Below are 27,154 nucleotides of genomic sequence, written 5' to 3'. Positions count from 1 at the left end.
AAGCAAAGTAGTACCTTTATACTATATATAGAGCGAATATATATAAAGGATACTACCTTTAACAATACAAAATGACTATTCTCTTCGATAGTTTTGCTTGCTCTGAATTCTACTCTAATAATATAGTGAGTTTTGTTTCCTAATTAATTGGAGAATTTCTGTCTTTGAACGGATGGTTTTAAGCAATTTACATTTATTGTTGTAACTGATACGTTTGCTATTAACCCTGCCATCTTATGTTATTTGTGATATTATAATCACCGTGCCTTCTTAATATTGAAATAAAAATTGTTGCCGTTTCCTCTGCTGTTTTCATCGCCTACCTCCACACACAAACATAAACACAGGGAGGCTCAAAGAGTGTGCTCCTTAAGTAGATGGTGAAAGTCTAAGTGAATAAAGAGGCAATTTTTGCTTTTGCCTGTTTGTGTTTACTTTTGTTAGTGCAATAACAATCATAAGTAGATTTTCTTCTGTTCTGCAAAAAGCAAAAACAAAACAAAACAAAACAAACAACAACAACAACAACAAAAAAACAAACCAACAACCAACCAACCCCCAGATCATGAACGTAACAAATCATTATCTGGTCAGGAAAATAGGGTCTCCCTGGACTTACTGGCAAGCATACAAAAGGGTCACAGGCCCTTTTAAGAATCTCCTAAGTGGTAAAACAAACAAAGAAAAAGGGAAAAGGAAGCACTGGCGACCATTCTGCCTAAAGCTGTTTTGCTATTGGGAGCGGAGGCAGAGGTGGACCGTGGACCTGAAGCCAGTCCACGGACACCTGGAGTTTGGGCGTAGGCCGTCGCCGATCACCGCAATGCGGTATTGCTAATCCCCTGAGCATTTTAAGAGTATACAAAGTGGACCGGAAGACGCCAGAAATCAGAATGAATCTTCAAAGTGCGCACACCTCTCGCTGTGACAGTAGGCGACACACGCCGCTGGAGAGTTCAGGGGAAAACACGGAGAAATGGAGTTTTCTGGCGGGGCGGGAGTCCCCGGCCGCCGTGGGAGCAGCTGTTCTGCGCCTGCGCCGAATTTCCCGCATGCTCAGTAGCTGCGGTAGGTTTGTCCTACAGCCACCAACGTACGACCTATTGACAGGAAGGCGGCCAGGTACTGGACTAGAGGGACCTGTTGCTCGGTAGCTTTGTGTTGTTGCTGTTGTTACCCTTCAAGTCTTTTTCGTCTAGCTTTGTTCCAGGCTTGTCACTGTAAGTTTCTGCCCTGTGAGTCAGGACAAGGGCCTTGGTCCGATCTGACTCATTTATTGGTCCCCTAACTCCACCCCTTTGCACAGATAGAAGGAGATTACAGGGATTTATGTTTTAAAAAGAAAAAAGTTTGCACGAGTCAGGTTGCCTCTCCAGATATTCCAATTTCGACCTAGATTCTTGAGTGTCAGAGATTTAATTGTTGATCGGTGCGTTTATTTTCGTGCTCCAGGGTCTTCTCATGGCTGTTTGCTGTAGAATTAACGAGGCAGACCTAGACAGTGGGCTCGTTAGTGCACTCAAATTAGAGACTGCCTTTCGTCTGAAATTAAATTTCATTCAGATAGCTCACCTTCTTCGTGCTATCTATCCTACATACTTGTAGGCTTGCTTGATTTACTCAGGTATCCCTGAAAATGTAATTGCTAGTTCAAAAGATACGTACCTTTGACTTTCAGTTAACTTTTCAAAATCATCCTAAGAGGTTTTAACCACTGTGCATCCTTGCTCACAGTTCTCAGAACGATGTTCCCTCACAGGCTAGCCAACACTGGGCGTTTTCATCTATGTCAGTCTTACACATGAACAATCATCTTTTGCTGTTTTAATTTGCATTTCTTTCATAACTAATGAAGTTGAACATTTCATGTAATTAAGGGCCATTGTCTTTCTTTTAATAGGAATAGCCTATTTGTGTCCTTTGCTCATTTTTCTACTAGATTATTAATCTTTAACATATTAATGTAAAAGCCTTTTCCGTAATCAAAATTAACTAGATGTCCAGTACATGATACAATTTTTTTTTCTCATTTTGTCAGTCCTCTGCTTTGCTTGTGGTAATTGATTACATAGATATCTTAATTTTTATTCAGCCAAATTTGTCAATATATTCTTTTATAGATTCTTAGTTTTTCTCATGTTTAAAAGTCCTTTACCAAATTTGCAAAATATTTCATACAGTTTTATTCTCATGCTTTTATGGTTTTATTCTTTACTTCTAAAATCATGCATTGATCTGGAATGTATGTTGATACAAAAAATACAAAAGAAAGTTCCAACATTTTTTTTAAAGATAAGTAAGTGTTCCACCATATTTTCACAGTTTGCCTTGTGATTTGAAATACCACCATTAGTGTGTTTGGATCTACTCCTGGGATTTCATTCTGCCCAGGACTAAACTGTTTATTTATTTTTTTTTTTTAAAGATTTTATTTATTTATTTGACAGAGAGAAATCACAAGTAGGCAGACAGGCAGGCAGAGGGAGAGAGAGAGAGGAGAAGGCAGGCTCCCTGCCGAGCAGAGAGCCCGATGCGGGACTCGATCCCAGGACCCTGAGATCATGACCTGAGCCGAAGGCAGCGGCTTAACCCACTGAGCCACCCAGGCACCCAGGACTAAACTGTTTAATTATTACTGTTTTGTATCATATTTTGGTAACTGGTAAGGAGAGTATCTTGGCTCACTGTTCTTTTTTCAGAATTTGCTCTGTTATGCTCATATTTTTATTTTTCCAGATGACCTTGAACCTTAGCATCACTTGATCACGTTTCAAAAGATATAATCTTTGCATTTTTTAAAAAAGATTTTATTTATTTATTTGACAGAGAGAAATCACAAGTAGGCAGAGAGGCAGGCAGAGAGAGAGAGGAGGAAGCAGGCTCCCCACCGAGCAGAGAGCCCGACACGGGGCTCCATCCTAGGACCCTGGATCATGACCCGAGCCAAAGACAGAGGCTCCAAGCCACTGAGCCACCCAGGCGCCCCTAATCTTTGCATTTTGATCGGGACCTCAGTCATTCATTTTTTTAAAAAAATATTTTATTTATTTATTTGACAGAGAGAGAGATCACTAGTAGGCAGGGAGGCAGGCAGAGAAAGAGGTGGAAGCAGGCTCCCCGCTGAGCCGAGAGCCACATGCCGAGCTCAATCCCGGAACCCCAAGACCACAACCTGAGCCTAAGGCAGAGGCTCAACCCACTGAGCCACCCAGGTGCCCCTCAGTCATTCATTTTTAAAAGATTTTACTTACTCATTTGAGAGAGAGTTAGAGAAAGAGAGACAGAATGAGCAGGGTTAGGGGAGAGGAAGAGGGAGAAACAGGCTCCCCGCTGAGCAGGGATCCCAATGTGGGGCTCAGTCCCAGGATCCTGGGATCATGAACTGAACCGAAGACAGCTAACTGGCTGAGCCCCCCAGGCGCCCCTATCGTTCAATTTTAGACCCTAATCCTCATGTGCTTACCACCTTTATATTCAATTCAAGATACCTTTCTCAGGCTATCAAAGGAAATGGATCATTTGATTCCTGTTTTTGATCCTTCAGAACTAGCCCTGTTGGCTACTGTAAAGATTTTATTAAAGGATGAGGTGTTAGGTTGATACCCTTAAGTAGCATACAACCTTTTTTCATCTGTATTTCAAGCCTCAAGCCCTGAATGTTATGAAAAAGAATCTGCAACATGATTGTGGGTTGTATTGGTTATCAGATTACATCCCCAGGGTCAAAATGATGTTGCAGAAGATACAGGATTTTTTTTGCTCTGAACACTACCCTGATGTCTCCGCAGGATAGCCAGTAATGAGGACAATTGTCACAATAATGGTTAGCCAGTGTGATTTAGTGCTGCCTTCTACCAGGGACCCTTACAAGTGCTTTACCTGCATTACTCATTTAATAATTAAGCTCTGTCCTATAGATACTATTATTAACTCCATTTTAGAGATTGAGGCACAGAGAATTTAAGTGGCTTTCCCAAGACCACACAGCTAACAAATGCCAGAGCCAGGATTTGAACACTGGTGGTTGACTCCAGTGCCTGTGCCTTTAGCTATCTTATCCTGCTTTTGAGCCATTGGAAAGCTGTGTTCACAAAGGGTGGGGCTTTAGGACGCAGAAGGCGTAAAACTGGTGGAGAAGGAAGTTTCGTGTATATAACCTGATCCTCTCTAAGGAAATTTACAACTTGCCCGTAGCTTTTCAGCGGCAGCGACAGCGTTGTGTGATCTCCATCAGTATCAACAAGGTGATTCTCGTTTGGGTTCTGGGAGGGGGCACAATTAACAGGAACCTCTTTTCCAGATGTGTTTTGATAATATGATTAGATTCATTTTCTTTATTAAGGTCCAAAAGTGTATTCTTTTGTTTAAAAAATAGGTAAGAAAAATATTAGACCAGGGGATAGTAATATTTTATTACTAATTATGTTTGGACTAAAGAAGTATTTCAGAGAAATTGGTAGAATTATTTTATTTGCCAACTAAAAGTGATTTGCGGGATCTCTGTAAAAATCACTGTTCTGCTTTACATCAAACCTGTTACAGTCTTATGCAACTGGTGTTAGCTTTGAATGCCAGTTCATATAGTATGTACTTTATGAGGAATGTAGTAGAACAAGCCTAAACGGTTTTCTTTATAAGAAAACACTGTGGATGTGGCAAATATAAAAGGAAGTGGTTTAGTTATATATGAAGCTTGACAAGGCTGGAATGACTGCTTACTTGTCTCAAATGTAAGTGATATCTGTGAAAATGTACAGCACTACCATACAGTGAGGGAAAGTGATCTGCTTTTCACCAATGGCATTTTATATAACATGGGGACTGTATGAACATGCCAGCACATATTATAATATGCTCAGTAGTTAAGACATTTGGGTAGCACGTGATTAGTTGCCTGAAGACTACCATTTCCAGTGCAGAATAAATCAGATGTGTGGCTGGTCATGGATAATAAGGAAGTGGAGGTGAGGTCAACAAAGTGTTTGCCGAATTATTTCTCCCGTTTTCTGTTTGAGTGTTAGTAATTTGCATAAGCTGTTTTTCTACCCAGCCTGCCAATAAAATGAATCTAGCCTGATTATGATGTAATAAGATAAAGAGAATTTAAATACATAGGAAGTCACTTTATTTTCATATTAATTCTCCACAGCTCCTGGCCACAGAGGGATTCATTCCCTTACATCAAATTCAATTCTGTTCTTCTGGAGGGTTTCAAACCTGTCCCTTGTTTATTGTCTCAATTGATGTTCACAATCCTTGTGACTGGAATGTTAATGAGGGAAAAAAGATGTAAAGAGCTCGAAAGGCACATCAGGTCAAATGTGTAGTCAGAAATTGGCAGTAGAATAGTGACTTGCTGAATTGAGGCTCATAGTGTCTCTTCTGTTCTGTATTGTGTTCCTTTGTTGCACTGAAATAATATTGACCTGATTCAGTTAGAGGGCCGAGAGTTTTTGTCATCATTTGGCTCCCTGTGAGCACTCTGAGAAAAAGTCCAAGAGGTTTGTTAGAGGGTGTTCTTGGGATCACTTATGGGAAGCGTGAAGAAGGTAGTGATGCCTTGGGGAGTGGGGAGTTGGGCCACAATGCACTCTCAGCAAAGGCCTCAGTCAGCCAACGGAGCGGGGCATTCAGAAGCCAGGATGACCCAGTAGAATTGGGGTGGCAGCGCGGTTGGAGTGTGGACTGGCCTTCCAACCCATCCCTTCTGTTGCAGGTGCAGTGACTTAGCACATAAATTCCCAAAGAAAGGTGGCAGCTAAAAGCCATCCTTTGGTGGCACTCTCAGCAGCTGGGGAAATGTCCTTCAGCCTGAAGAGGGTCTGGGTGGTACATTCCAGCCTCAGAACAGTCACTAAAATTGCAGGGTTTGAATTTGTATTTTCAAAGACGAGTATACACTTTGTCTTGAAGGCTGTTTTTCCCATATTTTCCATTGGGCCAGGGGCTATTCTGACACTCACTACTTTTCCAGATGATTAATCTTCACCCCAATTAGGTATGTTGCACCTTCTCTTTATTTGGCCTCTGATGACGATAGTAAATAGTCAGTAGATTAAATTTTATTTAATCTCTAATGGAATATTCATTGGTTTTTAGAAACTAACTGTAATCCCATGCAACTCCTCCTTTTTTTTTTTTTTTTTTCACATTACCCCGTACATACACCCACATCCCTTATGCTCTTCATACCTCTCTTGGCTCTTACCAGTTTTATGTTACAGATTTTAGGTTACATTATTTTACTCCCAATCCACCAAAATATTAGCTCATTTATGGCAGATGTTGTATCTTGTATTTTTAGCCCCTGATGCACTTTCCACGGCCTTTACACATGCACACATACCCCTCAGACATAAAACTTTGTCACATGCTCATGGGCCTGGGACAGTTTTCCCCGTGCTTCAAAATGTCCCATCTGCAGAAAGAAAGAATACTATAAAATTTATTGAGAGAGCTAATGCTGACATAGAAGTTTTTCCAAGTCTCTTAGTAAGTATTTATTAAAGGATCTGTACAGTGAGGTACTCGGTAAATATGTGTTGAATTAAATTCAAGTGACTGAAACCAGTAGTTGACTTTGAAAGTAACGGTGTTTCTCTTAACTTCCCCTTAGGACTGATCATGGCTTCCAGTCACACCGTGTTGATGCGGCTTGTAGCCTCAGCTTACTCAATCGCTCAAAAGGCAGGAACCATAGTCAGACGTGTTATTGCTGAAGGAGACCTGGGTATCGTGGAGAAGGTACTGAAAGTCTCGTCTCATTTCATACCAACTTTGTTTTTGTTCCTTCACATTTTAGTAAAGGACGTAATAATCTGGACAGACTTCAATAGTTGAAATAATGTCTCCTCTATGGAGATCGCTAGACCCTTAGTTCATATGAGCTCTATTTCTGCTTTGAAAATGACTCCAGACTTCCTGCATCCCAAACTTTTATTTGTATGGTTAGGCCTTCTGACTGCTGTCTAGCACTGTAACCAAGCTTCATATCCTAAAGAAATCTCTTACAGGACACTTAGTCCTTAGTGAACTTGCCATGTTGGTAAAATCTGGCATAAAAATAAGTATTCCTGATAGTCAGAGCTTTACATTTTTTTCTTTTTTTTCTTTTTTTTTTTTTTTTAAAGATTTTATTTATTTATTTGACAGAGAGAAATCCCAAGTAGATGGAGAGGCAGGCAGAGAGAGAGAGAGGGAAGCAGGCTCTCTGCTGAGCAGAGAGCCCGATGCGGGCCTCGATCCCAGGACCCTGAGATCATGACCTGAGCCGAAGGCAGCGGCTTAACCCACTGAGCCACCCAGGCGCCCTACATTTTTTTCTTCATGGAAAAGAAACACAAGACAAAGTTGTGGTTTTATTTTCCCCCAGTGTGATAATTAAAAACAGGTAAATTAAAAAAAAAACACTTAGGTAAATTATCAGAAAGATAGTTTATCAAGAGAGTTGATTCTTCTTGTTTTTGTTTTTTAGGTAAGCTCTATACCCAGCCTTGGGCTTGATCTCACAATGGTGAGATCAGGGGTCGCAGGCCCTATCAACTGAGCCAGCCAGGCACCCCTAGTGACGGTTCTTAAAAGAAAATCCTACCATGCATGTGTTCTCATTTATTTTCTTAAAAAAATTTTTAGACATTTTATTTATTCATTAGAGAGAGACACAGAGAGAGCACAAGCAGGGGTAGAGGCAGAGGGAGAGTAAGAAGTAGACTCTCCGCTGAGCTGGGGGCCTGGGACTCTTTCTCCAGGACCTGGAGACTGTGACCTGAGCTGAAGGCAGATATTTAACCATCTGTTGACCCAGGTGCCCCTCTAGTTTAAAATGTAATTTCTTCTACAAGATTTAGTTATCATTTCACATTATAATGTTTAAATGTAAGTTTCCATATATTCACTTTTTATCATAACTTTTAAAGAAGATGGTATTGTAATTTTGCCCAAATGAGAAAATTACAGAGTAGGATTAACCATTAACATTAAAATGATTTATAAATAGAGTTGTAGTTAAGTCACTCCTTTATGATAAATCAGACATCTGTCTAAGGCTGTTAGCAGAAAAAAAATGACAACCAAAAATTTGAGTAAAAAACAACTTAGTAATAAACTCAGATGAGCTAATTATAGGACATTCAACATAAGTGCTTTTAAAAATTAAGAATGGGGTGCCTGGGTGGTTCAGTCAGTTAAGTGTCTGACTCTATTTATTTATTTATTTATTTATTTGACAGAGAGAGAGAGAGAGAGAGAGAACACAAGCAGGGGGAGTAGCAGGCAGAGGGAGAGGGAGAAGCAGGCTCCCTGCTGAGCAGGGAGCCCAACATGGGGCTCAATCCCAGGACCCTGGGATCATGACCTGAGCTGAAGGCAGTCACTTAACCAGCTGAGCCACCCAAGCACCCTAAGTGTCTGACTCTTGATTTCAGCTTAGGTCATGATCTCAGGGTCATGAGATCAAGTCCCGAATCAGGCTCTGTGCTGGATGTGGAGCCTGCTTATGATTCTCTCTCTCCCTCTTTCTCCCCCTCTCCTCAGCACCCCCAACTAGAAAAAAAAAATTAAGAATAAAAATCAAGACGTGTGCCTGGCTGACTCAGAAGATCACTTGACCCTTGATCTAAGGGTCATAAGTTCAAGCCCCACATTGGGTGTAGAGATTACATAAATAAAATAACTTTAAAAAAAGGAATGAAAATCACAAGAACAAGTTAAATAAATCTCACTTCTAATTTCGATAGCTTTATGGGTTTAATAGTATAGGAAGTAGATATAAGATATCTTGATTTCAAAAAAAATCTTTCATTCTCCATTGTCAAAAAAGATTCAAGCCATTGATAAATATGGACATGACATATCCCATCCCCCCATCTTGAACCACTGTTAGGTATATTCATAAGTGGGTGATCAATTTTACCCAAACATTTCGTTTTAATTCATGATTCACATCAAGCAAGAAAAGATCATCGGTGACAGATCAGAGGACTCCGCTTCCAACTCTGTCCTTTTCTCTTTAACCATTAACTTAAATACAGTTTTTAAGAATCATTGAATGTATCTTCTCAAAAATGTTGTGTAACAGGAGGATATAGAGAGCATACTTACCAAATTTATTAATAAAATGAACCTGGATAGGGCAGTTAGCATATTCGATCACAGAATAAGTATTCAAAAAGTTACAAACACTGAGAAAAGAGGGCCAAGTCCAACAGGATATTATATCAGGAATAATTAATAAGTTCCCAAAATATTCATGTTCAAGTGATAAAAAGTAAATCTGACTTACATTTGTTTAAAAAAGAGGTTTTGGTTGACAGCATAAATGCTCAGTGATAAGCCAATAATGTAATTCAGTGACTTCAGAAGGCTATTAATCTTACAGCCTTTTTAAAAGTTTTTTTTTCTATTATAAAAAATAGGAAACGCAGAAGAGTAGCAAAAAGTGAACAAAAATGATCCATCATACCACCACTACCAATACCATCAATCATTTCAGATAGTTTCCTTAGTATCACTTATTTTTAAATTGATTTTATGCTGTGATTATATTAGATGTGCCACATTGTAGCCTATAGCTAAGGAGTAGTGGAAAAACAGTAATAATCTCCCGGTCCCTGTATTGGTAATAACCTCCCTATCATCTGTGCCTGAAGGATATGTCTAGTACTACTCTCCCTGTCCTTTGTCCTGGTCATAATCTCCTTCTGTACTGGTCACGTACTTCTAGGTGATAAATTAAAAAAAAAAATAGTCGCTCTGTCCTCTGTATGGTCAGGCACTTCTAGGTAATAGATAAGAAAAAGTAACAATTGCCCTACCTTCTGTATGGGCAGATACTTCCAGGTAATAGATAAGAAAAAAGGTAACAGTCACTCTCTCCTCTGTAGGGACAAACACTTCTAGGTAATAGATAAGAAAAAAGGTAATGATTGCCCTGTCCTCTGCATGGTCAGGCACTTCTCAGTAATAGATGGTAAAAAAGGTAATGATCTCCCTGTCCTCTATAGGGTCAGGCACTTCTAGGTAAGAGATGGTGAAAAAAGGTAACAATCGCCCTACCCTCTGTATGGGCAGGCACTTCTAGGTAATAGATAAGAAAAAAGGTAACAGTCGCCCTGTCCTCTGTGTGGTCAGGCACTTCTAGGTAATAGATGGTAAAAAAGGTAACAATCGCCCTGTCCTCTCTACTGGTCAGGCACTTTGTTGATACCTCATTTTAAAAGAGACAGAGCAGAATTAAATTTGTCACACAAAGGATTCAGAATGATGAGGTCTGGCATTATGTCAGTAGAAAGAGCAGGAAATATTATCTTGGACTAGAAAAAGGTTGGGATAGCTTTCCTCATATACTTAATAGCTGGCAATGTGTCTGCCTTCCTCTAGAGAGTAGTGTCCAGACTTGATTGATGCAGAAGTCATCTTCAAATTTAACAATTCTTTTAAGAAGTTTCCACAGATGTTTCTAGAACACCTCTGGTGTGCCAGACACAATTCTTTAGGAAATAAAACGAAGATCTCTGTCTTTTGGCCCTGTATGCCAGCAGACTAGTATTTTGCATGTAGGTAACCGGAAGACTTAAGCATGGCATACAAGTCTTTGATTTTCATGATCATTCCTTGTTTCATTAAAAAGTATTGTAAAATTTTTACTATTTAAAGTAATAATTTTGTAACTCCACCTAATCAGGCATGTATAAATTGCAACATGTCATAATTCTGTGAAAGCAGACTATGGAAGACGTTGTGGCTGTCATTTGCAAGATTTTCCACAGTCTTCTACTAGAATGACTATCTGACGGTAGGGATTGAGTAAGAATGCTGTGGGTGAGCTAAATATGTCAAATGTAATTGCTGTTCGTTTTCATAGTTTTTATATTTTGGAAACAGGAAATTCTTTCTGTCATCATGAAGACCTGTTGAATTATTAGAAAAATAGATGCTTAGTAGATTAGAAGATTAGTGAGTAGAAGTTATAGAAAGATCCAAGTTGGGAATATCTTTCAAATAGCTAAAGATAGTTTTTAGCTTTGACTGCCATGAAAAGTTATGAATCTCCTGTCTCTTCATCTTTTTAAGCAGAAGATTGATCTAGAGATCTTTTTTTTTTTTCTTAAAGATTTTATTTATTTGACAGACAGAGATCACAAGTAGGCAGAGAGGCAGGCAGAGAGAGAGGGGGAACCAGGGTCCCCACCGAGCAGAGAGCCCGATGTGGGGCTCGATACCAGGGCCCTGGGACCATGACCTGAGCCAAAGGCAGAGGCTTAACCAACCCACTGAGCCACCCAGGCACCCCTGATCTAGAGATCTAATGTAGGGAATTTATCAACTGGGGGAGAAAGTGTTCTTATAATCTAAAAGCTCCTTTCCAAACTTTAACCACTATAAATCCCATGAGAAAAACCAAGCCAGGAAACTAGTTGACTCATTGGGTGTTAAGTTCCATGAATCTAAAAACAGTGCAACTTAAATGACATAAACACTCGTGCATTAGGAATCAGAGGACAACTTATTTCAGATTCATTCTGCTAAAATTTACATTCTTTATTGCAGACCTGTGCAACAGACCTGCAGACCAAAGCTGACCGATTGGCACAAATGAGCATTTGCTCTTCGCTGGCACGGAAATTCCCCAAACTAACAATAATAGGGGAAGAGGTAAGACTTGTAAGGAATGAACTCTTTTTTTAATGACTGTTTACCATATGGATTTATAATTGCCACTTTTTTTTTTTTAAAGATTTTATTTATTTATTTGACAGACAGAGATCACAAGCAGGCAGAGAGGCAGGCAGAGAGAGAGAGAGAGAGAGAGGGAAGCAGGCTCCCTGCAGAGCAGAGAGCCCGATGCAGGGCTCGATCCCAGGACCCTGAGATCATGACCCGAGCCAAAGGCAGCGGCTTAACCCACTGAGCCACCCAGGCGCCCCTATAATTGCCACTTTTTAATGACTTCTGTACCACTGTCATTATTTCAAGCATTACATCTGATGTTTTAACACCAAAATAATTAGCCTGTTCCTTGGACTTGAAGGAAACATCCGATTATAAAATATTTTAGTCCATTTCTAGGCAGATGTCTCAATTCTTAACTGCAGAAGATAGGGTTCCTGTTGTAATATTTAGCATGCAAACTAAGAGATGGACAGAGTTCTAGACCTTTGGAATAAAAGGGATTTTGTTGTTTCTGGTTTTTTTTTTTTTTAATTGCATACTTGTCCAGTGACTGTAACACTGAAAGTGAAGGAATTCATATTTTATGTAATTGAGAAAGAAGTATCTCATGTCAGAACCACTTACTTATTTACTTACTTAGTTTGGTTTTTTTTTTTTTAAGATTTTATTTATTTGACAGAGAGAGACACAGTGAGAGAGGGAACACAGGCACGGGGAGTGGGAGAGGGAGAAGCCAGCCTCCTGCCAAGCAGGGAGCCTAACATGGGGCGACATTGGATCATGACCTGAGCTGAAGGCAGACACTCAATGGCTGAGCTACCCAGGCGCCCCTGTTTATTTTGATTTTTAAGAATGTGTTTATTAAGGACTTAGGATGATAAAGGGCAGGAATCTTATGCTTTCAAATAGGTTTATAATGATTAATTCATGATGAATTATTACATACTGAATCCTGTTGAGGGCAGCTTAGGCATTTGAAGCCATTTAAGTGTTCCCATGGAAACTAGAGTGAAGTCAGAACTCTTTTAATTTTTTTTGTTTTTGATTAGTTTTTGATTTACATTCAATTAACATGCATTATTAATTTCAGAGGTGGAGTTCAGTGACTCATCAGTCTTATTAATAATCAGTGTGCATTTCATCACGTGCCAATGCCCGTTTACCCCATACCCCTCCAGCAACCCTCAGTTGGTTTCCTATGATTCAGAGTCTCTTATGGTTTGTCTCCCTCTCTGATTTTGTCTTGCTTTATTTTTCCCTCCATTTCCCTATGATCCTGTTTTGTTTCTTAAATTCCACATATGAATGAGAGCATATGATAGTTGTTTTTCTCTGATTGACTTATTTTGCTTAGTATAATACCCTCTAGCTCTGTCCACGTCGTTGCAAATGGCAAGATTTCATTATTTTTGATGGCTGAGTAGGATTCCATTGTGTATATAGACTACATCTTCATTCATCTGTCAGTGGACATTGCAGAGGCACTTACTTAAATAAGCTTCTAACACTTAGATTATTTTTTAACTGTTCAGGATAATGAAGATGGGATTTTTTCGTAGTCAACTTTGATCAGCCATATGTGGTCATTTTTGCAGCTTTATTCAGTGTGCTTTATTTTTTGACTCAGTTAAGCTCTAGACATAAATGACAAACAGGAAGGTCTGGTGAACTCTTGAGGCCGCATTTCTTCTGTCACTAAGACAATGGGTGCTCTGTGAATACCAAACAGCTTCAGTAACCATCCTCGTTATCTGCTTTAGGATCTGCCTTTTGAAGAAGTGGACCAAGAGCTCATTGAAGATGGTCAGTGGGAGGAGATACTGCAGCAGCCGTGCCCAACCCAGTACAGTGCTATTAAAGAAGAAGATGTATGATCCACAGGATTTCTTAAGTCTTTGTTGACCCTCTGTTTGTGCTCTAGTAAATAAAATTTGCCTTTAGGGTTGAAAAGCTGGTAGACATAAAATAGCGGCCTCCAGGAACTTGAAATCTTTAAGGGACAGCCAAAGAAGTGTTAGGCGACCGTAGGGAATGTGTGACCTGTTGGTTTAGGGCTTGGTTCCTCACCCCGTCAGTTTCTTCTCTAAAACCGTTACTAAAAATACTTCTAGGGAGAACATCTAATTTGTTAGTAGATTTGGTAGTAAAATATTTTGTTGGTAATTGAGGCTGGAAGGAGGTGAAATAGGTTGCTGTTTTATGTTTGGAAGGCCATAAAACTCACCTCGCTTCCTTTATAGAGCCGTTTAAATTAAATCTCTGGCTTCAGATAATTATCCTAATTCTTTAGTTGTTGAGTTTTGATTTATTTAATGCACATTCATTGAATACCTACTGTGAGTAAGGTGCTTTGTTTGAGGGAGGGAAGGCACAAGGACAGTGAGACGTGGTGTCTTCTGGGAGAAGGGGGCTTCATTCCCAGATTCCTGCCAAGCGTTGAAATTCTAGTGGGTCATGGCTACATAGCCTGAGTCATACTGAAGTTCTGAGTAGAAGGGATTTCTTCTTCTGTCTACTCTCAGTTTATAAACTGTTCATTTTTCTTTGCTGGACATAAATGGTGTCCTTAAGTTAAAATTAGACCGTCTTAATTTTTTTTTTTAATCAGCCTTTATGTGTTAGAGTGAGTAGCAGCCACACACTGTTTAAAACATTTTGGTGCCACTTTAAAGTTTTCCCTGGACTACCAGCCAGACCTCAGTGTGTTCGTGGCATTTTGTTGAGTGTTCAGGTGACAGTAAATGGATGAGTGAAGCAGTTCCTATTCCAAATTTGTAGATGGGACTTTCCTCTAATTTAAATGGACTTTTTCCATGATTATGAAACAATAAGGTGTTTTACTGTTGTAAAACTGATGACATTAGCTTAAGCAATTCAAAATATAACTTTAAAAATGAAGAAAGAGGTATTTTTAATCTACTTAAACCTATTTTTTAAATGTTGTATGCTTAATTTAGATATTTCCCTTTTTTTCAGCTTGTGGTCTGGGTTGATCCTCTGGATGGTACCAAGGAATATACTGAAGGTTGGTATCTCCTCAGTATTTGTTTTTGATAGCAGTGGGTCTAGTATATGATATTTAGTTAAAAACAACTAATATTTCATCTGCTGCATAACAACCCAGTATCATATTTTATGTTTATGCCCTAAAGCTGTATTTCTGCTCATCCTCGCTATTATTGTATATCAGCGATTGTCAAGACCGGGAAAGAGAAAATTCAGTCCCTTCACATACCACCCCCAACCTCTACCAGTGCCATGATTCTGATGTCCCCCAGGTGGGAATAACTAACACAAAGATAGGGTTACCAGAGGGACTGTGCTGAACCCCCAGCTCTGTTGGGGCAGAAAACAAACAGCTGTGCTCTGCAGCCACCTCCTGCCCCTCCCTCCCCAGCCACCCCCTCCCCTACCACCAAATACCTCCCCTCCAACCACACCCCCTGCCCCCTCGTGCCCCCCCAACTATGAGCTGTTTTCCCACTCATGGTTCATCTTTAGAGATGAGTTTGGGAACATGGTACAATATTTCTCTTTTCTGAAATTGTCTGAGATGAGAAAAATTAGAAAGCAGCACATTAAAGTAAAATTGGCAGCGGTAAAGTAAAAAGACCAGGCTCAGAGCCAGAGTTTTAGGTTTTAGGAGCAGAGCATATATAAGTTTAGAGTTTTAATTTTGAAACCAAGATCTATATAAGTTTTGTTATATTGGTTCTCAGCTTCATGATTTAAAAAAAAAAAAAAAAAAAAGATTTCTCATAATCATTAGAAAAAACTCTCTGTGTTCTTGGGTGAGACATACCTATACGTCTGAGTCAGTCACACAGTGTATGTGCACGTGTATGTATGTGTGTATGTGTGCAGAGTGAAATGTCACTCTAAGGGAAGCTCTAGACCACTTAGTGTGTGTGAGAACACCCAGGTAGATTGCTTAGATGTTGACACCCACCTCTGGAGATTGATTCACTGGCTCTGGGAAGGACCCAGAAAATCAGTTTTAAAAATTATGCCAATTAAGGGGCCGCTGGCTGGCTCAGTCAGTAGAGCATGCAACTCTTGATCTCAGGGTTGTGAGTTGGAGCCCCATTATGGCTGTGGAGTCTACTTAAAAAAAAAAATTATGCCCATTAGTTCTGATGCTTCTTGATAATCTGCAGACTCTACTTGGAGAACCCTTACCCTGGAGACTTGAAATGCAGGTCTGGACAGTAATCCTGGAGTAGAGCGTGAACCGGCAGGCAGCAGTGACATGGGTGGTGGCAGAGGGGGACAGGAATCTAACAGTAATGGCTGCAGAGTCATGGCTGGTTTTTTCAGTTGATATACAAAATGGACTAATGAGACCGTGTCTACTGACTCAGTTAAGTGGCCAAAGAAGTCGATGCCTGCTTCTGTCTCTGGCCAGCTATCTCTTATAATTTGTGCCTTTTGTCAGAAGTAGGATTGATCGTGGCTAAAGCATCACAGATTTCTTACCTTTATTCTAAAAATAACTTGGAACAATTGATGTGCTGATGATAAGTCAGAAAATTATATAATTGAGCTTGATACTCATTTCTTCTTCACAGGTCTTCTCGACAACGTGACAGTCCTTATTGGAATTGCTTATGAAGGAAAAGCCATAGCAGGCGTTATTAACCAGCCATATTACAACTACCAGGTATTACTATAAACGATACAAAAATACTTTATTAGATACATAAGTAGAGTGTTCTGTGATTTCCTGATGTTATCTAAACCAGTGGTTTCTAGCTCTGTTTTCCCATATAGTTACTGGGAACGTCTATAAAATACAGCTTCCCAGATCATACCCCAGATCTGTCGAATCAGAGCCTCTCAGGGCATAGGTATTTCTCTCAGGAATGCATATGTATGTATCTGTGTGTAGGCAGACACACCGTATGTATTCATATATGTATGTATTTTATGGATGCCTCTTGATTCAAATGTGGAAGTTTGGGAATTACTGACATGGTTCTTGATTAGCTTCGTCATTGAGACACCTGATTTGCAGGTGGTTCTTGAAGCAATTGAAGAAATGAACCATTTCAACCAAGGAAAGATGCTAGCCATGTTGTTTGCCAGGTAATACTGCATAGCACCTAAATTGCAGTCAGCACTGGTAACAGAACTAGATACGCTCTTGCATTCATTTGTCTTACTATGGCTCTCTAATCTGCTCTTTCTACTCCAAAGAAACTGTCTTTCTTACAAGCCAGAGACTAATGTAATTCCAAAGCAGAAATATACCATGAAATTGCATTAAACGTTAAAGGAAATTGTTGCAGTAAAATATTTGAGGTATTCACATTAGTGTGATCTTGATAGAACTTTGGAGAAGCAAAGTAACGAGAGTGGGGACTATTACTACTGAATTTCTAATTTGAGCTTAGAGCAGGATTAATCTCTGCTTCTAAGATAAATTTGTTTCTCATGTGTATGATTATAACTTTTTTATTTATAATCCTGTGCTGCTTAAATTTAGCAAAAATAGTGGATTATTGGGAAAGTCTCCCATATTGAATTGCTTAAGTGTCCGTGAATTCTTTTAATGTGACTTTAACGTTTATACAGCGTTATAGGAAGACACAAGCTTGTGGTTTTTGTGTAGACTTTCAAGTAAGTTAATGCTTTTACTTAAAAGGGGGCAAATAGTTCATAGATAATGTTGTAATGCGTGGCACTTTTCATCAGAAGAAGATCACAGTGCTTAGAGGTTATCAATACTTTCTATCACTTCTTTCTGAGATTAGAAACATTGTATTCATTTTCCACAGAACAATGAAAAGCAGAAGTTAAGGGAACACAAGAATGAAGCAAAGGTGAGAAAAATAGCTAGGGTTTTGACCCCACTAGTAGGTAGAAAAGAGGCAGGTGACTTGTGGTACCCCAGGTGGCCATTGTCCGTCCCCTGTCCCAGTTCACTTCCTCCTGTTCTGCTTCTCCTGTTGCTGCCTTTCCCTTTACCACAGTTCCTCTGCACTCTCTTGTTCCTCTTGTCCACCATCCACTACTGCTTATGCCTTACAATTTGTTGCGAAAAGTGGAAAAGTTGCTTAGTTCTGTTGATGGTATTCAGGGCTGGACATTCTATTTTTAGTAACCATCAATATAACAATAGCTAAAATTCATCATGAGTTTACTGTGTGCTGCCAGACTCAAGGGATTCACATGCATTATCTCATTTAATACACACCACAGTCCTTAAGGAAACTCTGTTCCTGTTTTAAAGAAGAGGAGACTGAGGCAAGTAACTTGCCCCCAGACCTCCCAGTTGTCATTGACAGATCTGTAGATTGAAACCCAGGTCCAGGGGTGCCTGGGTGGCTCTGTGGGTTAAGTGTCTGACTCTTGATATCAGTTCAGGTCATGATCTCAGGGTCATGAGATCGAGCCCCAAGTGAGATTCCACGGTCAGTGCGGAGTCCACTTGGGATTTTCTCTCTCTCTCTCCCTCTGCCACTTTCCCCTGCACTTGCTCGCTTTCTCTCTCTCTAAATAAATGAATAAATAAAATCTTAAAAAAAAAAGAAGAAGAGAGAAAGAAGGAGACCCAGGTCCAGACCCTTAGCAAATATTCTATAGCAGAGTCTGCTTCCCAGGAAATCCAACCTGCAACATAGTTGTATTTCACTGTAACGGCAGCCAGGGTACTGTTAGTGGGCAACTAAGATGTGTTTGAAAGCATTTTACTTTTTTAAAGATTTTATTTATTTATTTTTGCGAGAGAGAGAGCGAATGAGAGCACGTGTGCATGACCGGGAGGGAGGGGCTATGGGAGAAGCAGACCCCCCACTGAGCAGGGAGCTTAATGTAGGACTTGATCCAGGACTCTAGGATCATGATCTGAGCCGTAAGAAGCTGCTTAACCCACTGACCCACCAGGCGCCCCTGTTTGGAAGCATTTTAATAAGGAAAATGGGGCAGTATAGTTTAGTGATGAAGACTACTGGCTCAGAATACAGATGAGCCTGAGTTTGGTTATGATCTTCCTGGAGTCCTTGGGCAGGTTATTTCAATGATGCCAAATCTCATTTTTCTAATCTGAAGAACAAGGATGATAATCCCTACTTCATGGAGTTTGGGGGGATTAAATGAGATAATACATGTAAGGCATTTAGTCTAGCACCTGCTATACTAAATAGTATTACTTAGTATTCAGTAAAATATCTGTATGTCTACAATATATGTTTACCGTATTAACATAATAGTGTTACGATGACTCTGTGTTAATCATTTTATGTATTGGGTCACGTTTTTCTGCATGAAGTGTATAGTTAAAACCGTGTGTTTGAAAATTCTTTGAGCTCTGCAAAGGAAATACAGATGCTGAGATTGCATTGTCATTGCCCTTTTTACCAACACAATTGTCAGCACAATTTTTAACCCTGACCGCATTGTCTCAGGCTGCCCCTCAGTATCAGCCTGTTCAGCCTGTCTCTATAGCAGCAAAATACATAACTGCCATTACCTATTCCCATATTCACAAGATCCTTGTTCCTTGGATAATGAAAAGTGGTAATCAATACATCGTGTTTCATTTCCTGGGGACTTGAGTACCTTTTGCAAACAGCTATTTTCAAATACAATAACGAGATCACTGGCTGACGCACAGAGACATGGGAATCAGTATATGATGTTTCCCTTCCTGAGGACTTGAAGGAATAACTGTAAGTTCCCTCCAGTAGCTCTCAAACTCAGTGTTTAACCAGAACAACAAGAGAAGGCTCAGTTGGTTATCTCAGGAAAATCTCAGGGTGGATGATGATGTTCTTGTTCTTTATTAGATTACATTGTCATATTTTTATTTTTTTAAAAAATCAGGATACAAACCTAAAGCGATAGTCTCTGTATGGCTGACGTTTTTCTCCAGATGATTACAAACATTGCTGCTGTTTCACTCACTTGCATAGGCAGGACCCGATGCCACGCTGGGGAGGACAATCTGGGGAGTTTTAGGTTTAGGTGCCTTTGGGTTCCAGCTGAAAGAGGCGCCTGCCGGGAAGCACATCATTACAACGACCCGCTCGCATAGCAACAAGTTGGTGACTGACTGTGTCACCGCCATGAACCCTGATGACGTGCTGCGCGTTGGAGGAGCAGGAAATAAGGTATGAACATGTCTGCCATTCTGCTGAAATGCAATTGAATTATGGAAAGAGATCCCAAGCATTTCCCGAAACATGAAATAAGAGCTGGGAGAAGGAGTTAGAGGTTGTAATTGACCATTAAAAGCCCATTTCAGCAACATTTGAATTGTTTAAAAATGTTATTGTTCGAGTCTTTTTATCTGAGAGTTCTGTGCTAATGCAAGTCATTAGGGGGACATCTTGTGCCTCTTGCCAGCCCTCGTATTCTTGAGGACCCTCTTGGGTTACTTCCTAGACCTTTCTTCTGCGGACCCAAAGGATGGGCCTGCCTCCCCTTCCTGGACGCTTCCCCCATTCTTTCACATAGGCTTCCATCCTGCCGAGAACGTTGTGAAACTGGGCAGTTGGGTCTGCGTCCTTAGCGCTGATCTCTTCCCGTCTGATTGCCCCCTGGATAGCACCATGGTGACACGCTTCAGATATCTCAAATTCAGCATACTCAGTTGGATCTCTTCCTTTTTCCTTCCTGCCCCTACACGCGTTCCTCCTATTTCCTGTCTGCTTAATGGTACCACCATTTGCCTAATTGCTCCAGCCAGCCCCCTGAAAGTCACCCTAGATTCCTTCCTTCCTCATAACGCATCTGTATCTTCTTAATTCCTCCCTAACATCTCCTTTGTCCATCTCAGCTGCCTCCACCCTAATTAAAACTTATCATATCTCTCACCCAGACTTTCTAGTAGTTTCCAACTGGTCTGTCTATTCAGTCCTAGGCCTCACAGTAACACAAAGCAGTTAAAAATGCAAAACTTACTGTATATCGCTTCCTTGCCCCAAATTCTTGGATAACTCCCTGCACAACAGTTTAAAACCCAAGCCTGTGAGAATGGAATGTTAATTCCCTTATATTTTGGCCCTTGAACACATCCCAGGCTTATCTCATGCCATCCCCCAGCTCAGACCCTGGGGATACCAGACTGGCTGTAGTTCCCGATGCAAGTGCATCTCACACTTGGGTCCCTGGCGCGGGGAAGGCAAATCGTAAATACTTACTGAACTGCGTGGGATTCATTTTTCTTTACCTACCCTTTGGAAGCAATAATCAACTATTTTTAGATTTTCCAAAAGCATTTACTGGTGAGAGGATGAAAATGGGAGTTTAAAAATAATAGTATTGGGGGGAAAAAAATTCTAAAACATTTCCAAGTAAAAATGTATTCACTAAATATAGTGACTGGTGTGATTTCTCTTTGCCCTTACTTTTATAACTGCAAAAATCATTATGTGTTTTATTCCCAAGGGGCACCATTCTCTTTAGGAACAAAGTCCCCACCCTGTACATCCTCCACCTTTTCTCCTATAAAAGGTGGGGCAATTATTAACTTTTCTGGGCATGTTACTAACTTGTTGGGCAGTTATTAACTTTTTCAGGTCAAGGACTTCTTTAAGAGTCTAATGAAGGCTACGGCCCTTCTTCCCTTAAGAAAACAGACCCGAAATAGATCTTGGCACATAATAAGACTTGACGCATATTTGTTCAATGAAAGAAAACCCTTTCACATAGAGGTCTACAGCAAGGTTTAATTGTTTGAAGGTGTTCTTGAGGAGTACGAGGAAGAGGAACTGGTTACATTGCATGCACTGAGATTTTCCTCCTCCTCTCAGTCCGCTCTCTTCCTCTGAATATTGGAGGCCTGAATTTTACGGTACTGATGATTTTATGGTGTAACCCAAAATAAGTAAATGACTCATGAAAGTCTGATAGCAGGTTACTCTTTAGAGTCATGTCGATTCTATCAAATACCCTCAGTTTTGTTTGAGAATTATAGGAGTTATTAAGATGACAATTTAAAAATTCATATTTTGGTAGAAGAAATGGTAATATGTAGTAGGACTCCAAAGACTTAAGAAACTACTTGTTAGTTTCTTTGTCAGCATTGCATAGGTATTAGGACTTACTGCATTTTATACATGAGTGCACTACTTGATGTTCCTCTAGCCTTTAGTCTACAGGATTAAAAATCTTCAATTTTTCTATAATATACAGTACATTGTTTCTACAGTAGGAAAAAAGCAACGCGATAAAAAGAAAACTTTATTTATTTAAGTAAGACTATGAAGACTGTTTTGATCTCATCCTTGTAGCTTATTTCACCACTTCCCTCCCACTCCAGGTCACTGTATGATTCTATATTTTATTGTATTCTGTATATTTCTCCATAATACTCATGTTCCTTTCAACCTGCTAATAGCTTTCACCTAAGTTGAGTCTGACAGAGGAATGGATGAAATACACTTGGTAGAAACAAGCAGTTTCTCTTATTCTTTAATCATTTCATGGCCAGGGGATAATTATTATCTCCAACCCTACAGATCATTCAGCTGATTGAAGGCAAAGCCTCTGCGTATGTATTTGCGAGTCCTGGATGTAAGAAGTGGGATACTTGTGCTCCAGAAGTCATTTTACATGCTGTGGGAGGTCAGTCCCTTTTATTTTGGGGAATTACAGGTGTTACAGCTTTTTTATTATGCTATGACAGAATCTTTCATTATATTTACCTAGATTCTGAGGCCATAAAAGCTCAGAGGAATCCTAGAGATTAGCCAGCCCAACCCCTGCATTTCAGAAGTGAGGATGTCAATTTTTCAGCAAATTCATTTTCTTTAATTATTGTTTATCTTTTGGACTTCAATCTACATATAGTTGACTTAATTAAACCCTTATTGATTTGTGGATTTAATGCTTCTAGGGTTTCTTTTTTCTTGAAAAGTAAAATGGTCATCACCATTGTCTTCACCTCACTTAGTTTCATTTAAGCCAATACTGGTAAATGTTTTAGTACTAGTGCTTAAGATCACAGAGTTAGAATTTTTCTAAATCTGACAAATACATTACAAATATATGCATAGTAAGAGGATTTTCAGTTTCCATTAGACATAAGTTGACTTGTACTCTTAAACAAAACATTTGATTTTTGTTCTATCCTTAAACAAAACATTTGATTTTTGTTCTATCCTTTCTTCTAATATATTATCCAATTTCATATCTCATCAGCATATTACATGACAAGGGAGTTAAATTCATCACAATTCTATCTCATTAGGATGCTACATAAAACTATAATGTGACAGAATTAAATTTGATGAGCATACTTCTTTTAAACCTTAATAAAGTATTAATATTTGGTGGTAGAATGAAGAAAACACTTTTGAAAATGGGAACAGTAGCTATGGGGTAGAACCAGCTGAAAAAGTAATCATCTCAGGAAAAGAGAAATTAACTGATACCAAGAAATAGGAGTTAAAAATGCTAAATGAAATTGATTTGAATCAGGGAGAAAAATAATTTTTTATCTTTCAGTTAGTCAAAATTGTTCTATAGTTTTAAATTTAAGTGAATTAAAACTTAAGCCTTTAGAGTCACTCATTACTTTTCCTATCTTATCCAGAATAAATTGATACTATCCCATAGGGAAGTAAGAGGCACTTAAAAATAACTAGAAACCTAACGATCCGGCCAGCCACTAATGTTGTATTGGTGTTTCTTCTGTAGGCAAGTTAACTGATATCCATGGAAATGCCCTTCAGTATAACAAGGAGGTGAAGCACATGAACTCCGCAGGCGTCCTCGCCACACTGCGCGATTACGACTACTATGCAAGTCGAGTTCCAGAGTCTGTGAAAAACGCACTTGTTCCTTAAAGGAAAACCTCATTTACTTAACTAGGAGATGGACACTTGATTCTCAGAATAATATACTTTAAAATGAATTGGATGAAATTATTAGAGTTCCCTTTTCACTTAAATCATTGTTGATCAGTGATTTATATTTAGTTACTTAGCAGTAAAAAAGGTAATGAAAGAATTTCTTGATTAATTGTTGACTCAGGCCAGAAGGATTTATAAAGTAAGTGTGTTACTGTTCTTTTCCTCCTTGTGAAAGGAAGGGTTAGTTTCAACTCGCTATTCTGGTCGATTGTTTAATCAACATTCCTGTTACTGTGAAGAGTTTCTTTAGGGCACAGAATCACAAGTTGTTACCTGAATCTCATTCTTGTTTTTCACAGTAATTTTAAGTTTTCCTTACTCCAGTTAAGAATTTACTGAAATGTCATGTATGTTGATGAAACAGATTTATGGAAAAACTTCTTTGTAATAAATTATTTAATTCTAGGTTTTTATGTTCTTTACCACCTTTTAAAATTTTTAAGTAGCATTTGAAAATGACATAGTCTCTACCATGGACATTACTTTATTCTTATGGTGCCATTGTAATGCCTAGCTCTGGCCAGTTGGGTAATTACCTTAGTTCTTTACAAGGGGAGATTATAACATAAGCTATCAAAATTATTCTGACATTTTTGGGTCTCTTTCCGGTGCTTTTAAATAAATGTCTCTGTTAGGTAAGTCGTCTAAATTAATGGTTCTTAGACCCAACTTTCTATCGGAATCACCCAGGAGGCTTTTCAGAAATACAGACTCAGAGGCTCATCCCAGCAGTTTGATTCTGTGTATTTTAAGAGGGCTACTCCAGGGAGTTTGATAATCACTGAAGTTTAGATAATATCCTCAGAACCTCCGTAATCTAGCCTGAAGAGGTCTTTGTGGCTTTGACACCTTCGATGACTCCTGTGTCACGTGACTCTCTTCTCAGTGATTTTCTTCTTCCCTCTTCTAGCCACTCCTACTTGGTCTCCTTTCTTGGTTTCTCTTTGTTTCCCTTCCCTTAAATGTCAACATTCACCAGGATTCTCTAGGTTCCCTCTACTTTCTCAACAGATGATCTAATCCACACATATGGCTTCATTTGGGTTGTTTGTCCTTAATTCCAGAATCTTTATCTCGTTTAGAGCTCACGGGGCGCCTGGCTGGCCCAGTCAGTAAAGCGTGTGACCCTTCACCTAGGAGTTGTGAGTTCAATCCCCTCTGCACCTTGGGCGTAGAGCTTACTTAAACAAAGCAAAAAACTTCTCAAGTTCTAGGTTATGCCCAAGAGCCTGCTTTGATATCTCTCAGGTGTCTGTGAATTACTATGTCTACAAAGCTCTTCATTCTTTCCCATCCCTCCTTACATTATTTTACAAATCCTTAAGGTGAACCTAATGACTGGCCAAATTTGGAAATCACTTCCAAAATCCATTTTCTTCCCTCTAAGAACACAATTCCCTATCTATAAAGAAGAGACTAACCCTAATTAAAAAAAAAAAAAAAAAAAAAAACCCAAGTGCAATGTGAGAAAAAACTTTGAAGGCATTTTTTACAGGTTCCTATTTAAAAGTGAGTTATCCGAGAGACATATTTGCACATCCACATTCACATTGCCTATTCATTAATTCACACCCTCATGCTCCTTTATTTCTTCCACAGATCACTCTCGTGCCTTCCTGACTAATCTGCCTGTCCGCCCTGTACTTTCTGTCCGTTCTACTTATCATATCCTCAGGGGTGATTTTTCCCAAAATCAAATCTGGTAGTGCCACTCTCTTAAAATCTTTTAGGGCTTCCTGTTGCCTTCAGGATAATATACAAGTTTCTTGTCACAGCATATGAACCTCTGATGTCATGGCTTCTTTCTTCTCCAGCGGCAACTCTGATCACTAACTTATACCCATGCTCAACCATTTAAAGCCCCCCCCCCCCCCCCCCCCCGCCAAATACCATGCTTTCCCTCACTGTGGCTCTAGGTACTCAACATTTAGTGGTGCATGTAACACTGGTGTGAGTCTGTTCTTCTCTCGAGCGCATATGCTTGTGAAGCAAATCAGATAAGGAACAAGTAAATGATATCATTTAGCTTGTGGTAAAGCTGCAGAGGAAATCAATTAGGCAGATTAGCTAGAAATGGGCAGGATGGGGGGGCTGGAGGAGGATCTCCTTTATTTTTAATCTATTTTTTAAAGATTTTATTTGAGAGAGAGAGGCAGAGAGGACTAGTTGGGTGGGGGGCTGAGAACATAGGGAGTGGGGGAGGGGCAGAGGAAGAGGGAGAAGCAGGCTCCCGGAGCCTGATCTGGGGGCTTGATCCCAGGATGGTAGGGTCATGATCTGAGCTGAAGGCAGACACTTAAGGGGCTGAGCCACCCGGGTGACCCGAGGATCTCCTTTGCATAAAGCGGCTATCCTTTCTGGGAAGGTGATGTCTGCACTGAAAACTGGATGAAAAGACGTTAGTCATATCTAAAGCAAAAGGTACAGGGTTTCTTTTTGGAGTGATGGTTTAAAATTATCTTAATGATCGGACAATTCTGAATATACTCAAAAATCATTGAATTGCGTACTTTAAATTGGTGAATTATATGGTATATGAACTATATGTTAACGAACCTGTTAGAAAAAAATTAAATAGCCCCATGTGGCTAGTTCCCATCATATTACATAGCACAGCTCCATATCCGCTTCCTGGTTTATTCCAACAATTTCAACAACCACTCAACTCCAGCAAGACGTTTCAACTAAGCCTCAGAGTTATAATATGCACACGCTATGGGATATTTTCATCTAGATATATTATAAGCATCTCAAAAAAACCAGCCGGGGGCCAAATACTTTGCCAGACCTATTTTCCTTCCTGTCTTACCTTCTTAGATGATGACATCACTGTCCAGCCAGTTATACAACCTGAAGTCTGTTGATAAACGTAGACACACCTGCTTCCCTGCCACTAATCCCTCCCCAGGATCTCATCCAGTCACTATGTCTGGAACTTGCTCTCTGTTGTCAGTTCTGATTTTCACTGCCTTGGTTTAGGCCTTCATCTTTTATCTTCTCTCACATAGACTATTGTAATCACATCTTCACTGGTCTCTCTGCCACCATTTCTGCACACTCCAGTCCATCTGCCATATTGTCGCTGCAGTGGTCCTTGTAAAATGCAATCCTAATCATCTCTCTCGGTGTCACTTAAAACTCTTCACTGATTCCCTATCACGGGATAAAATCTGGCTCCTCAGAACTCTTTATAATTTAGTGTCTGCCTATCATTCTAGCCTTGTAATCGCTCATTGCAAAATAGTTTACATTCTGACAGTAACGAACTGGCCAGTTTTCTAAGTACGCACGGCTTCATGACTCCAGGCTCTAGCTCATGTTCTTCCTGTAAACTCTTTTTTCCATTCCCTAGATATGCCATCTCTTATTGGGAGCTTTCCTTTGCTATTTTTTCCTCCCTCTCCAACTCACCGTGGATAATCATTTTCTATCCTCTGAGCTACTTTTGTACTTTGTGCAAACTTTCATTTATTCACTTGCCTTTTGTTTCGTTGATTTTTTTCTTTTGCTAAGCAGAAAAAGCTTTTATTTTGATGTAGTCCCAATAGTTTGTTTTTGCTTTTATTTCCCTTGCCTCAGGAGACATATCTAGAAAAATGTTGCTATGGCTGATGTTAGAGAAATTA

At 39.6% G+C, this 27,154-nt stretch overlaps 1 protein-coding gene across 5 annotated transcripts; it reads left to right on the top strand.

Moving 5' to 3' along the window:
- Positions 1-1,021: 1,021 nt before the first annotated feature.
- On the top strand, positions 1,022-25,407 carry BPNT1 (3'(2'), 5'-bisphosphate nucleotidase 1). 5 transcript variants are annotated; one of them, XM_032318645.1, is made up of 11 exons: positions 1,058-1,122; positions 4,195-4,244; positions 6,617-6,744; positions 11,548-11,652; positions 13,431-13,538; positions 14,647-14,695; positions 16,239-16,330; positions 17,448-17,492; positions 19,584-19,781; positions 22,134-22,239; positions 23,314-25,407. In XM_032318645.1, exons 3-11 carry the CDS (start codon positions 6,625-6,627, stop codon positions 23,460-23,462), a joined length of 972 nt encoding a protein of 323 aa, XP_032174536.1. In that variant the 5' UTR covers positions 1,058-1,122; positions 4,195-4,244; positions 6,617-6,624; the 3' UTR covers positions 23,463-25,407. The 5 variants fall into 5 exon arrangements, with proteins under 5 accessions (XP_032174534.1, XP_032174535.1, XP_032174536.1 ...); XM_032318646.1 differs by lacking the exon at positions 1,058-1,122 and adding an exon at positions 1,129-1,220; XM_032318643.1 differs by lacking the exon at positions 4,195-4,244 and having other exon boundaries at positions 1,022-1,122.
- The last annotated feature ends 1,747 nt before the right edge of the window (positions 25,408-27,154 follow it).

Source organism: Mustela erminea, chromosome 17, assembly GCF_009829155.1.
Source record: "Mustela erminea isolate mMusErm1 chromosome 17, mMusErm1.Pri, whole genome shotgun sequence".
Lineage (NCBI taxonomy): Eukaryota > Metazoa > Chordata > Mammalia > Carnivora > Mustelidae > Mustela > Mustela erminea.
The sequence above is the reverse complement of the archived record's forward strand: the minus strand, read 5'-3'. Positions and strand labels throughout refer to the sequence as shown.